At 44.8% G+C, this 15,098-nt stretch overlaps 1 protein-coding gene across 1 annotated transcript in view; it reads left to right on the top strand.

Annotated features, from left to right (window-relative positions):
- ghra (growth hormone receptor a) overlaps positions 1-12,485 on the top strand; it is a 38,293-nt gene extending 25,808 nt beyond the window's left edge. Inside the window, exons 3-9 of the mRNA XM_062999498.1 lie at positions 582-708; positions 1,492-1,661; positions 2,734-2,912; positions 4,250-4,403; positions 4,640-4,733; positions 5,949-6,018; positions 6,219-12,485. Coding sequence (XP_062855568.1) covers positions 582-708; positions 1,492-1,661; positions 2,734-2,912; positions 4,250-4,403; positions 4,640-4,733; positions 5,949-6,018; positions 6,219-7,010 — 1,586 coding nt within the window. The 3' untranslated portion in view covers positions 7,011-12,485. The remainder of the gene's footprint in view (positions 1-581; positions 709-1,491; positions 1,662-2,733; positions 2,913-4,249; positions 4,404-4,639; positions 4,734-5,948; positions 6,019-6,218) is intronic.
- Positions 12,486-15,098: the final 2,613 nt, after the last annotated feature.

Genomic DNA, 15,098 nt, shown 5'->3' with positions numbered 1-15,098 from the left:
TGTGTGTGTGTGTGTATTACAGGGGTCAGCTCGGTGGAGTGGCACGAGTGTCCTGAATACACCCCGACGGTTCTGAACAGGCTTAAAGTCCCTCAGATGAACCGAAGTTCTCGACTCGTGTCTCAATCAGAGACTCATTATAGAGGAACGAACAGTGTGTGTGTGTGTGTGTGTGTGTGTGTGTGTGTGCTGCCTGGTGTGTGGTGGAGTTTGGAATGTTCCTGATGTTCCAGAGTTGCACTGTTTCATTGGTGAATGATTTACAGTGTTGAAAAAGTTACAGCAGCAAAGTCACACTGAGCTCTTATCAGTACTGTTTACCCTCCAACACCCCACGTCAGTCAGATACACCGTACGGTCAAAAGTATTCGGACACCTGACCAAGAGCTCAGCAGTCAATAGAGTGACTTCCCACGGATGTTCATTCCGAAGCTGTTAAGAGGATTAAGGTCAGGGCTCAGTGCAGGACACCGGAGCTTTTCTTCATGTCTTAATAGGGACTCAGTCATCCTGGAACAGGAAAGGACCTTCCCTAATCTGTTGCTGTATAATCGGATCTATTTGTTCTCGTTCTGTTTCAGAGCTGGCGGTGCTCCCTCACTTCACTGAGTGCCGTTCCAGGGAGCAGGAGACGTTCCGATGCTGGTGGAGCTCCGGCACGCTGTCGAACCTCAGTGAACCCGGAGCGCTCGGCGTCTTCTACAGAAAGTAACCGGACATTTATACCCCATAACCTGTTTATTAAAACCAGGGGGGTGTGGCTAAAAAAATGTAGTTGAATTGGGGGTGTGGCTATCAAAGTGTAGTTGAATTGGGGGGTGTGGTAATTAGTGTAGTTGAAATAGGGGTGTAGTTAAATTGGGGGTGTGGCTATCAAAGTGTAGTTGAATTGGGGTGTGGTTATTAGAGTGTAGTTCAATTGTGGTTGGGTTTCAGATTGTAGTTAAAATTGTGGGTGTGGCTAATAGAGTAGTTGAATTGTGGGTGTGGTTATTAGAGTGTAGTTGAATTGTGGGTGTGGTTATTAGAGTGAAGTTAAATTGTGGGTGTGGTTAACAGAGTGTAGTTGAATTGGGGTGTGGTTATTAGAGTGTAGTTGAATTGTGGGTGTGGTTATTAGAGTGTAGTTGAATTGTGGGTGTGGTTATTAGAGTGTAGTTGAATTGTGGGTGTGGTTATTAGAGTGAAGTTAAATTGTGGGTGTGGTTAACAGAGTGTAGTTGAATTGGGGTGTGGTTATTAGAGTGTAGTTGAATTGTGGGTGTGGTTATTAGAGTGTAGTTGAATTGTGGGTGTGGTTATTAGAGTGTAGTTGAATTGTGGGTGTGGTTATTAGAGTGTAGTTGAATTGTGGGTGTGGTTATTAGAGTGGAGTTGAATTGTTCTAATGCCTAGAGTGTGTGTGTGTGTGTGTGTGTGTGTGTGTTTGTGTGCGTGTGTTTGTGTGTGTGTGTGTTTGTGTGCGTATGCGTGTGTGTGTGTGTATTACAGGGGGCAGCACGGGGAGTGGCACGAGTGTCCTGAATACACCCCGTCGGTTCTGAACGAGTGTTACTTCAACAAGACCTTCACCAGCGTGTGGACGGTTTACTGTCTAGAACTACGTTCAACCACTCAGAACGTCACCTACCACAACAAATGTTTCACCGTGGAGAACATTGGTACACACACACACACACACAATCCCAAATACCTTCATATTTACTGAACACGCGCTTCACTTAGGGACTAAAATAATGTGTTTTGATTCTTGATGGAACATTTAGGACCATAAAAACAATAAAAAATACACTGGTACCGGGAAACTCAACGTCAGTTGGTTATGGGAGTGGCGTTGAGTTTCAAGGTATTTTTTCCCATAAGGAACCTGTTAATGCGTCCGTGGTCCCGTGGGACTGCATATATTTTAGTCTCATGTAAATAATGAGGTTGTTTTTGACTCTTATACACTGAAAATAACACAAATATAATATAAAAAACACTGAAATATAATAAAAGCTGCACTTTAGTTTTACTGCTTTATTGTTGGTGGAGATGCTTGATCTTGGAATACCGTATTCCATTCAGTACCGGCGCATTCACATGAGAAGCGACAAAGCTGCTTTTGCGCTGCTGTGCCGTTATTTCCTATGAAGTGTGACGGCGGTGCACAACACTTAACGTGACTTATTGTAGTAAAACAGCGAGTGAGGAATGGGATTAGTGGAGGAGGAACTTATGAGCAGTAATAATTAAGAGAAGTTTAGTGCTCCTGTCTCCTTTTACTACATTAAACCACATTAAGCTTTATTTTCAACCAGAAGCGTTTTAGACTCTGGGAGAAGCTGATTCTGATTCTCACCATTTCTCAGAAGCTGGAGCTGTAACACAAGTTTAAAAGTGAAACAGGGAGGAGAATCCAGATAAACACAGATACACGTGGAGCTGTAACCCTGGATCTGACTCTTATTCCACACTGATGCAGATTCAGCTCATATTCGCACTTTGATGACGCTTTACTGCACCGAGCCGAGCGCTGGTTAAAGCGGCGGTCGCACACACGTCGAGTTTAAAGCTACAAGTTTCTCGTCCAAGGGCGTCGAGTTTTTAACATTTTGAGTTTAGGGGACGTCGAGTTACAAGGTACCAGTGTAATTTTTATTCCTGACTGACACCACGTCATTCTGTGATTGTATAACCCCACTGTGCCACACCGTTTGACCTTTTCGACCTCACCTTGTCCCCTCTGTGCAGTGTACCCCGACCCCCCCGTCGGCCTGAACTGGACTCTGCTGAACGTCAGTCGCTCGGGGCTGAACTTCGACGTTCTGGTCCACTGGACGCCGCCGCCGTCTGCCGACACTCAGATGGGCTGGCTGAACCTGAAGTACGAGGTTCAGTATCGGGTCCAAAACTCCTCCCACTGGGACAAGGTACACCAATCACGCTTCACCGTATTGTTAGGACGATAAAGCATGCACGGTCGATTGATTCTGATTGGTCGTTGTGAGTCTGTGACGATCTGACAGGGCCAGAGTAACATTTTCAGGTCGGATTCTTATTCTTGTGCTGGGGTGGTGCAATATCGGAGAGAGACAGAAAAAGACTGAACAAGCTGATCAAGAAAGCGAGCTCTGTCTTGAACTGTCCTCTCCAACCTGTAGAGGAGGTGGGAGAAAGGAGGATGATAGCCAAGCTGTCATCCATCCTGGACATCATCACACATCCACTACATGAGTCTGTAGGAGACCTAACAAGCTCCTTCAGTACCAGACTCCTCCACCCCGTGTAAGAAGGAGCGCTACCGCAGGTCCTTTATTCCCGCAGCCATCAGAGCTTACAACAGTAATAATATACCAGCATATAATGCTACCACCAGCATATTTTACAGTGGCTGATGTGCATCTACTGATAAGAGAGAGATAAGAGACAAGATAAGACTTTATTGATCCCCTTAGGGAAATTAACTTGTTACAGCAGTAACAATAATATATAATAATATCACTCATACCTAATCTTTCATGTTCATGGTGTAATAACAAGTGCAATATGTAATTTATTTACAATAAGTGCAATAACCTAATATATTTTGCATATTTCTAATGTATATATTAATTTTTAGATATTTTTTTAGAGTAAATAACTACACACTATGTGTGAAATATTTTTTACTTAGTTGTATTTCTTTCTGTTTTTCATACTGCTGTAACAAGTTAATTTCCCTAAGGGGATCAATAAAGTCTTATCTTATCTCTTATCTCTCTCTTATCAGTAGATGCACATCAGCCACTGTAAAATATGCTGGTGGTAGCATTATATTATAGAGATGCTCTTTAACAGCAGTGTTGGTTTACGTAGCTAAGAGAAGAAGTGGTAGCTCCATGCTAAAGGATTCTAATTGCTAATAGCGTGTAGCCATGCAGCTATCTGAAGTTTTGAGTTTTTATTCTACTGTAAGTCTCGGCTATTCGAAAATTGAAATGAATTAGTTTATCACCGACTCCTGTGTTATAATGCAACACTGTCAGGGTAAATGAACAGATTGTTTTTAGTTAGGGTGGAGCAAAAACAGCTGAGTGATTAGCGCCCCCTAGTGTATATTTTGCATCTTTTTAGATGAAATGGGACGTCCAACAAGCTCATGGTCGGCTGTCCAAATACTTTTGGTCCTACAGCGTATAAATCGATTATAAACGTCGAACAATAACCAGTCAGCGCTGGTATCTATGCCATGTTAATAATAACGTCCCGTCTTTATGTGTTTCTGTAGCAGGATTTGGAAAGCGGTACCCAGAAGTCCATTTACGCTCTGAACACCCACAATAACTACGAGGTCAGAGTTCGCACCAAACTCTCCTCGTTTGAGAATTTCGGTGAATTCAGTGAAAGCATCTTCGTACAGGCACCGCCGATTCTGAATCCAGGTACGATCGGGGTTTTAACACAAGGACTGGAACGTCTGAGCGCACCACCATCACCCGTCTCTGTTAGAGATTAACCACAATTACACACACCAACCACGTTTCAGTACACTCGTTTCTCTGTGAGTAGTGTTGAATGACTGACGGCCGTTGATGGTGGTGCCGTCAGACTGTAGAACTCAACACTCTTAGTACTCTAAATTATTTATTTATTCAGTTTATTTATTAACTTGTTTCAGTTGAATCAACGTTCCCGATAAGGATGGTTCTGATCGTCAGTGTGATCAGTCTGCTGATCCTCCTCACCCTCCTCGTCCTCTCACAACAACAGAGGTACCAACCTGCACCCCCAAAATACATGCTACATACAGACCTCATACACACTGCTTATACTCTACATAATACATACACACATACACACTACATACACACCTCATACACACTACATACACACTATATACACACCTCATACACAACTCATACACACTGCTTATACTCCTCATAATACATACACACATACACACTACATACACACCTCATACACACTACATACACACTATATACACACCTCATACACACTACATACACACTACATACACACCTCATACACACTACATACACACTATATACACACCTCATACACACCTCATACACACTGCTTATACTCTACGTAATACATACACACATACACACTACATACACACCGCATACACACCTCATACACACTACATACACACTATATACACAAATCAAACCTTGCATACACAATAATTACACAATACATATAGACTACATAGACACTACATACATACTATATACACTGTACATACACACCTCATACACACTATGTAGACACTACATTCACAATACATACACAATGCATGCAGACTACATACACAGCTCATACACACTGCATAGACACTACATTCACAATACACACAGACTAGATACAGACACAATAAATATACACAATAAATATAGACTACATAGACACTAAACACACACTACATACACACTACATACACACTGTGTACACACTGCATACAAACTGTATACACACTACATACACACTGCATACACAATACATACACACATAGACACTACATACACATCTCATACACACACTATATACACACACCTCATACACAATACAAACACACTGTATACACAATACATACACAATATTGGCACACCTCATACACACTACATACACACCTTATACAAAGTGCATACACAATACATATGCACTACATACACACTTTATACACAATACATACACACTATATACTCACTTTATTCATAATACATACACAATATATGCACACCTCATACACACCTCATACACACTACATAAACACTATATACACAATACAAACACATTATATACACACTACATACACACTGTATACACACTACACACACTATATATATTATTTAATCATTGCTCACTGTCAGTTTTAATTCTAAAGCTCTAGATATTTATTTGTGTGTTTACACTCTGTACATCACCTGTAAACGTGTCTGTGTGTTTGTGTGTCTGTGTTTTAGATTAATGGTGATTTTGCTGCCTCCTGTTCCAGCTCCCAAAATTAAAGGGATCGATCCGGAGATTTTAAAGGTAAAGTTTAGATTATGCTTATACATCAGGATGTAAAAATATAAAGCTTGTTTAGTCGTGGAAGGTCGGAAGCTCTGAGCTTGGTGTGTTAAAACATAAACCAATTAAAGAGCCATTGTGACTGAAGCTCCTGCCATCTGTGGTGTAAACTGCTGTAGGGTGAGCGGGTGAAGGGTTAAAACTCTGATGTTGTTTTGCAGAAAGGGAAACTGGACCAGCTGAATTTCTTGCTCAGCAATCAGCACATGTACAAACCCGACACGTATCCCGACGACTCCTGGGTGGAGTTCATCCAGATCGACCTGGATGAAGCGCTGGAGAAAGACGAGAGCTCGGACACGCACCGCCTGCTTGGCCCCGCCCATCACGGCTCCGCCCACTGCCTGAGGTCCGCCCACAAAGGCGACGACGACTCGGGGCTGGAGATGGAGACTGACCGCGAGGAGCGTCACCCGCTGGTCGGCAGGAGCGATTCGACCCCCACCTCCGAATCCCAAATCAACATGGAGATGCGAAGCGAGGGCGGGAAGAATTGGGCCAACATGGACTTTTACGCCCAGGTGAGCGACGTCACGCCTGCAGGGGGCGTCGTCCTCGCTCCGGAGCAGCAGATCACCACGCCGGTTAAGAAGAAGGACGAAAAGCATGGAGAGAAGAAGAATAATCTGCACGTCCAGCTCATCGTGGTGGAACCTGACGGAGGATATTCGTCAGAGAGCGCCGCCCGCCAGGTTTCCCCCGAATCCCCGTCCACTCCGGATCCAGATCAGCCGTACCACGTTCTTCCTTCCGAGCCAGAAAAAGAGCGCCCCCTACCTTCCACGTTCCCTCCTCTGTCGGAATACACTGTGGTGCAGGAAGTGGACGAGCAGCACAGCGTCCTCCTGAACCCTAGTTCCGCACCAGCATCCCAACCCCAAAATCCTTCGAAATGCCCCCCCGTGCCCATCGGGTACCTCACGCCGGAGCTGCTGGATAATTTCAGCCCTTGAACGCGTCACGCCCGAACGCTCTGCTTGGATCCGGAGTTTCCGTTGTCTGGTTCCGTCCAGACGTCGGACACGTACGTAACATTTCAGTAATATGTTCTGCGAAGAAATGTGTGCATGGTCGCCCCCTGGTGGTCGTAACCAACAAACTAAGTGGGTTGCTCGTGATTTTCGGATTGTCCATAAAGTGCAGGCATGAGTTTACTCTGTACTGGGCATGTGCTGATGATATAATCACATATAATCATGATATTTACCATGTGAAGGGGAAAAAGTGCCTCAATCCCTCAAAATATTATTAATACTATAGTCCTAACGGAGTTAATTTTGTAGTTTATGATTACATAATAATATCATACACAGCACACAATACACAATGTCCCAATATCAACTGACACAAAGTTTACTTTCCATACAGACGCTTAAAAATAAGGGACAGCATGTCCTCTAGGTGGCGATAGTGTGCTAGTATTATAGAGTTGAGTATTTAAATCGTTCTAATTAAAACAGACCCGCAAGGAATCCCCATTTCATCCATCTTGACCACAGATTTCGTTTTCTGAAGCGCATCATGAGCCTCAGTGGTCGGTCACCTTAGTGGACCGGACTATAGGTGGCGCTAGAGTGCAGCGGTCACAGCCAATCACAAGGATAATCTGTAGTACTTAAAGGTACGTTTGATTTGCTGAAAATCTCCAACAATTTGAAAGAATTCACACCAAAAACAGAGACGTTTACCCCGACCCGCTCGCTCCACAGGATCATCCGATGGATTTTCAGACCCTGGTGTTCCGTCCGAAGACACGACTGTACGAAACGAACGCCGAACGTTTGTTCTACTGGCGGCTCACACAAGCAGCTCGAAATTAAATAAAAAAATAATAATTCAGCCTGAATTCAGCTGAATTTGAATTGAGAATGTGATCCTGTACGTAACAGAAAAGAAACACTTTATTTTTCCACAATTTAGTCATATCCGATTTTCAATTGTGAATCCGCTGCCGCTTTCACAACCTTCATTTGATTACATCTACATTTTCGGCATTTAGCCTTTATCCAAAGCGTCTTACAGTACTGTGACAGCATACAGTCTGAGCAATTGAGGGTTAAGGGCCTTCCTCAAGGGCCCAACAGCTGGCAGTGGTGGGGCTTGAACCAGTGACCTTTTGATTACTAGTCCAGTACCTTAATCACTAGGCTACAACTGATTAAGGACGGCCGGATCACCACTGTGAGTCGTATTGCATGTGGAGAGCCATGCTATGCTCCATGTAACCTCCCCACCCCCAATCGCGCAGACACCCGGACTGGCACCAGAGAGAGCATATCGCAGCAGCAGCGATTCGAGACGTCCCTACGCTCCCTCACTCAAACATGATCAGTTGTGTTTGTGTGGACGCCCGGCCAGGTCGGCAGCTCTGCTACGATTCCAAATCACGAGTCCCAAAGCTCCGACTGCTGCACCACCCGTGCACCGAAAATTCGTTCGTATTAAAATACAATTTTACAATAAAGATGAAAACTAGAGTTTTGAACATTGAAGTGTTTGTTGTGGTGAAATATTGTGATATTTTTAATAAAACACGTCTGAATATCCGCACATGCCCAGTTCCCGACGAGCTCATGCAGAACGCACACTTCAGGACGAGGGACGTTCCCGCCGCGACAGAGTCGTATTTCTCTCTGACGCCGGTCCTTGAAAACTGCATCGCCTGATTTATGGGATTGATTTTATTATCGGTCACAAACCCACAGCGCGGATCGGTCCCTGCATCGACCGAAAGCGCAGGAGGAGCGGAGAGAGGATCAGCTCCGTCTGCAGCTCAGGGACTCGATCTGGGCTCTGAGATGTACTGGTGATGGGGGGTACGTCCAAACTACAAAGGGAACGAGGGGCGGTCCGGCGGCTTTAACGCTCATGTATTTGATACTGCAGGCCTTGATGCTGAAGCCTCTTGTCTTAATGAACTGAAATGAAGTTGCACAGACGTTCTGCTCACGGCCTTCAAGCACGTAGCAGCTTTCTGACGACCTGACGACGCGAGGAGGAAAAACGTCGAGAACGGTGGGACACGACCGGCAGGACGAGCTGCTAATCAGACGGAAAATATTCATATATTATGTTTAAACAGTAATCGTGAATGAAACCGAGTGTGTTTCTGCATTTAGGATGTTTAAGTTCAGTTTATTAATCATAATTACTGATTTATAATCACTCGAGCTCTTCAATCCTCCCAAACTGTTTATAACATGTAGGCATGTGCTGATAATCAGTATACACCAATCAGCCATAACATTAAAACCACCTCCTTGTTTCTACACTCACTGTCCATTTTATCAGCTCCACTTACCATATAGAAGCACTTTGTAGTTCTACAATTACTGACTGTAGTCCATCTGTTTCTCTACATACTTTGTTACTCCCCCTTTCACCCTGTTCTTCAATGGTCAGGACCACCACAGGACCCCCACAGAGCAGGTATTATTTAGGTGGTGGATCATTCTCAGCACTGCAGTGACACTGACATGGTGGTGGTGTGTTAGTGTGTGTTGTGCTGGTACGAATGGATCAGACACAGCAGTGCTGCTGGAGTTTTTAAACACTGTGTCCACTCACCGTCCACTCTATTAGACACTCCTACCTAGTCGGTCCACCTTGTAGATGTAAAGTCAGAGACGATCGCTCATCTACTGCTGCTGTTTGAGTCGGTCAACTTCTAGACCTTCATCGGTGGTCACAGGACGCTGCCCACGGGGCGCTGTTGGCTGGATATGTTTGGTTGGTGGACTAATCTCAGTCCAGCAGTGACAGTGAGGTGTTTAAAAACTCCAGCAGCGCTGCTGTGTCTGATCCACTCATACCAGCACAACACACACTAACACACCAGCACCATGTCAGCGTCACTGCAGTGCTGAGAATCATCCACCAGGAGGTGGAGGTGTGCAGCAGTAGAAATGAAATACGATCAGCAGAGGTTGCTGTGCACAGGGGATTTGAGTATATCCAAAGCTGGATGATGCCAAAACAATAGAAGGGTATTATAACAGTCTCTTAGTGTTGATAACAATAGGGGGAGTGTATAACAGCATATGCCTACATTGTAAATAATAATATATTTTTATTCTGAAACGTTTTGGAATGAGAGGAATGAGTGATTTTGAACGCACCCCGCCGTGCTGCATTCACTAACATGTTTCTGTCCTGTATGTTTAACAGATAAGCTATATTTCAATTTAAAGAGCTCATAATGGGTTTGTGTTTGTGATCAGATTCCAAGTGTTAGCGGGAAGAGGGGAGGGGGCTTTCTGAACAGGCTTGACTTACTCTATATGGCCAAAAGTATGTGGACACCTGACCATGGGCTTATTAGTCGTCCTACTCCAAAACCATAATAAATTAATATAAATAAACATGAATGTAAATATCCTTTCCTTCCCTCTGTGTGACTGTAAAAGCCTCCAGTCTTTTGAAGTGCTTTCCACAAGGTTTTGGAGTGTGAATGTGGGAATTTGTGTGCAGTCAGTCGAAAGAGGGGTGTCTACATTCTTTCGGACATATAGTGAATCTTCACAAGAGCCAAAGTTCATGTGGGTGCGACTTCAACATTCTAGAGTGTGTTAAGCGTTAGAATGAATATAAATATCTATAAAACATATATTTTTATTACTCTGTCGATCTGTGCCAGCCTAGATGCCTCCATAATGCCAACAAATGCAAACGCTTTAAAGCTTTAAGTCGCTCGGTTTGATTTGACGGGCGTAGCTTTATATTCAGTATTACTCCTCATCCTGCATGAAAACAGACGTCGTACATAAAGCAACACACCTGATGCCTGGATGGTACCTGCACTGTCCGGATTTTACACCCCTGCCTACTGCTGCCACCCGTGTGTGCCTGTCGGTCTGTACTTCAGCTGCTGGAGAGATAACGAGTGCCAAAAACATACAATTAAGTCAGAAGTTTATGCACACTTATCGAGGACTTGCCGTGGATCCGTACAGACAGTTGTTCTAAATCTGGAGGGTCATGCTCTGCTCTGTGTGTTCCTCCACCACTCACAGCAGCACCTGGACCAGACAGCAGGAGTCGCTGTTTCATCAGCAGTGAGGAGAATTCGGTGTGTCGCATATTTTTCAGGTTTTTAATGAACCCACAAAAACACATAAAGGTATTAAATGTGTGTTTTTGTTTTCCGATCCTTCAGTCACAGAAACAAACCAAATGGAGTGTATGTAAACTTCTGAGCTGTGCTGTGTGTGAGTGAGCCACAGTGTGTTTATGTACCTGCTTCAGGTGTGTCTGAGCACGAGTGTGTGTGTGTGTATGTGTGTAGGTGTTTAAGTGTGTATCTAGGTGTGTGTGTGTGTAGGTTTGTTAGTATGTGTGTGTGTGTCTGAGGTGCATTTATATGTGTGTGTAGGCATGTGTGTGTATGTGTCTTAGTGTGTGTGTGTGTGTAGATTTGTGTGTGCAGATGCGTTCATGTGTGTTTGTATAAGTGTAGGTGTGTGTATGTGTGTGTGTCGGCGTGTGTTGGTTTGTGTGTGTGTGTGTGTGTGTGTGTGTGTGCGAGTGTAGATGTATGTTTGTGTGTGGGTAGCTGTGTATGTGTTGGTGTGTGTATGTGTGTTTGTGTAGGTGTGAAAGTGTTGTGTGTATGTGTTTGTAGGTGTGTGTGTAGGTGTATGAGTGTGTATTTGTGTGTGTGTGTATGTGTGTAGCTGTGTGTGTAGCTGAGTGTGTGTGTGTGTGTGAAATCTTGTCAGGATCGATGCTGCTCAGTAACAAAAGTGTCTTAAACCACAGAACTCTGGTATCAGATTATCAGACTGGACCTCAGATCTCAGATCGGACTTTTATCTGACATGAACGTGTGTGATGTTGATCAGAACTCAGCTAGCTGTTAGCTTCAATTAGCCTCGTAGCATCTGTGCTAAACTGTTTAACCACGCCGGATGATTTTCGGCCAGACGGTCCTCACACACCACTGAGCATCTCACTCTGGGTTTATTATCAGATCGGTGCTGATCGGATCCGTCTGATATTGAGGATAAAAGAAAGGGACTGGTGCATTGTTAGCATCTATGCTAATTCTGGACTGTACTGTGCTATCGTTAGCGCTGATTTCGCTGCTGCTTTCATCCCAGAAAACATCAGTACGGGCCCTCGGTGTTGGCCCCTGACGGACGTGTGCTCGAGGGCTAACCTCTGGTCCCAGGCGCCCCGTACTGGTGTGTGTTTACTGGGATTTTTCACTTCGTGCTCGTGCCGGTCGGTGTGATGAGGAAGCTTCAGATCTTCTCTCAGTATTTTTATGAACTGATGATGTGAGGTGAGTGAGTGAGTGAGTGTTTCCATCGTTCTGGTGTTTGGAGGACGTGTTTTAGTTCATTGTGCAGCATGAAGCTGAAAATAAATATTAAAATATTATAAATGTTATTTTTCTGCAGCTCAATAAAAGCTTTCCTGCTTCACGACTTCAGGCTTTTTTTTTCTGTTGTATTTCTGCATTTTCTCCCAGTTTAGCGTAGTCAGTTTATCTCCCCCTGCTGGTGGTTTCCTGATTGCAGTCGAGGTGGGTATATTGCTGCTCACGCCTCCTCCGACCCCCGCGCAACCCTTAGCGGAACCCTTTCTCACCCATGCACTCTGCACAGGCGCCTTTCTATCTGCCAATCAGGGTCCTTACACAGCGTTTGAAGACCCCGCCCACATAGTCCGGTCATCCCACCCAAGCACTACTCTAGTGTGTGCTGCAGGCACTGCCAATTATGCCCGCTAGATGGTGCCCAGCCAACCGGTGGCAACGCCGAGTTTCGAACCAAGGAGTTCCACCTGGGCGCCCAAACTCCTTGTTTTAATGAATGAGTGAATGTGTTATTTACATTTACGTGTTATTACATGTTATTTACGTTTGCGGCTTTGTTACTAAAGTGAAGGGCCTTGCTCGGAGGCCCGACAGTAATGGGGTTGGTGGAGGGGCTTGAACCAGCAATGTTCTGATCACTACTCTAGTACCTTTAACCACTGAGCCATCACTGCGCTACAATTCACACTATTTATACCAAATACCATTCAAGCAATTGAGGGTAAGAGCATTGCTCAAGGGCCTGACAGTGGTGGGGTTGGTTGTGGGACTTGAACCAACAATGTTCTGATGACTTATCTAGAACCTTTAACCAATAAGCCATCACTTACTAAGACGTTGAGAATACTATTCAAGCAATTAAGGGTTAGAGGCCTTGCTCAGGGGCCCGACAGTGGCAAAGTGTTGGTGGTGGGGCTTGAACCAACAATGTTCTGATGACTTATCTAGAACCTTTAACCAATAAGCCATCACTTACTAAGACCTATAGAATACCATTCAAGCAATTGAGGGTAAGGGCCTTTGTCAGGGGCCCGACAGTGGCAAAGTGTTGGTGGTGGGGCTTGAACCAGCAATGTTCTGTTCACTAATCTAGTACCTTTAACCACTGAGCCATCACTGCACTACAATTCACACTATTTATACTGAATACTATTCAAGCAATTGAGGGTTAGGGGCCTTGCTCAGGGGCCCGACAGTGGCAAAATGTTGGTGGAGGGGCTTGAACAAGCAACGTTCTGATTACTTATCTAGTACCTTTAACCACTGAGCCATCACTGCACTACAATTCACACTATTTATACTGAATACTATTCAAGCAATTGAGGGTTAGGGGCCTTGCTCAGGGGCCCGACAGTGGTGGGGTTTTTGGTGGGGCTTGAACCAGCAATGTTCTGATCATTAATTTAGTATCTTTAACCAACGAGCCGTCATTGGCTTAAAATTCACACTATTTATACCGAATACCGTTCAAGCAATTAAGGGTTAAGGGCCTTGTTTAGGGGCCCGACAGTGGCAACATGTTGGTGGTTGGGCTTGAACCAACAATGTTCTGATCACTAATCTAGTATCTTTAACCAACGAGCCATCGCTGCACTACAATTCACACTATCCAAAGCGACTTACAGAATGCCACTCAATCAATTAAGGGTTAGGGGCCTTGCTCAGGGGCCCGACTGTGGCAAAGTTAGTGGTGGGGCTTGATTCATTAATTTATTTACACACACACACACACACCCATTCACTCACACACTCACACCAAGAAGTGATTTAGATCAGCCGATCTCAGCAGCCAGCCTGAAGCCCCCACAGGAACTGAACCCAGGTCCTCAGAACCCATGTTGCTGTGCAGCACCCACACTACCACCTGCTCCACCAGCCCTGTACGTACATTAGTGTGTAACAGGAAGTTGTCTGAGGTCCTGAATGTCTGTAATAAGCCCAGAATCCTCAGCTCCATTAATCGGAGAGCGAGGTGCGAGCGGCTCTAACTGCTCCTCATTACGCCGAGCCACGGCGTCGAGAGGTGGTGCATTATGGGAGGTGAGGTCAGCACTCGGGCGGCACCGGCGCTCGGGCGCCCGCGTTTCGGTGCTTCACATCCTCAGAAGGCGCGCGTGCTGAAAGCAGATCGGCTAATTATTTAAGCAGGACCCACTTACGGCCCGGCACGGCTCTGATGGAACCGGACGACCACACGCTCACACACCGCCGCTCAGGACATTCAGGTAATTACCCAGAAGTCTCTGCTCCTTTGTATCCAGCCGCTGGGCCAATTAGCCGTATCAAGCCGCCCACTGCGGCCCTTTTATTGCCTCGACGTGCTTGTTGACCTTTTTCTCTAATGAATGATGTTTGTTCAGGATCCACGCTGAGCGAGAGAACCGATACTAAACCAGTTAGGAACTGGAAACCACATTAACCGGGACAAAACCATGAATGGAAACGTTTCGCCCTGCGTCGTTTATAGTTTTTTAATATTACAGCGAAGACAAAGTATTAAAACACTTGAATTTGTGGTATTTATTATACTTCAAAGTTCATGAAAAAGTATTTCTGAGCTCCTTTCAATATTTGTTACTATATACTTCATGTACTACATACATACACTGATCAGCCATAACATTAAAACCACCTCCTTGTTTCTACACTCACTGTCCATTTTATCATATAGAAGCACTTTGTAGTTCTACAATTACTGACTGTAGTCCATCTGTTTCTGTAC

This window comes from Trichomycterus rosablanca, chromosome 7 (genome assembly GCF_030014385.1).
Source record: "Trichomycterus rosablanca isolate fTriRos1 chromosome 7, fTriRos1.hap1, whole genome shotgun sequence".
NCBI lineage: Eukaryota > Metazoa > Chordata > Actinopteri > Siluriformes > Trichomycteridae > Trichomycterus > Trichomycterus rosablanca.
Note: the sequence above shows the minus strand (reverse complement) of the source record. Positions and strands in the feature narration are given on the sequence as shown.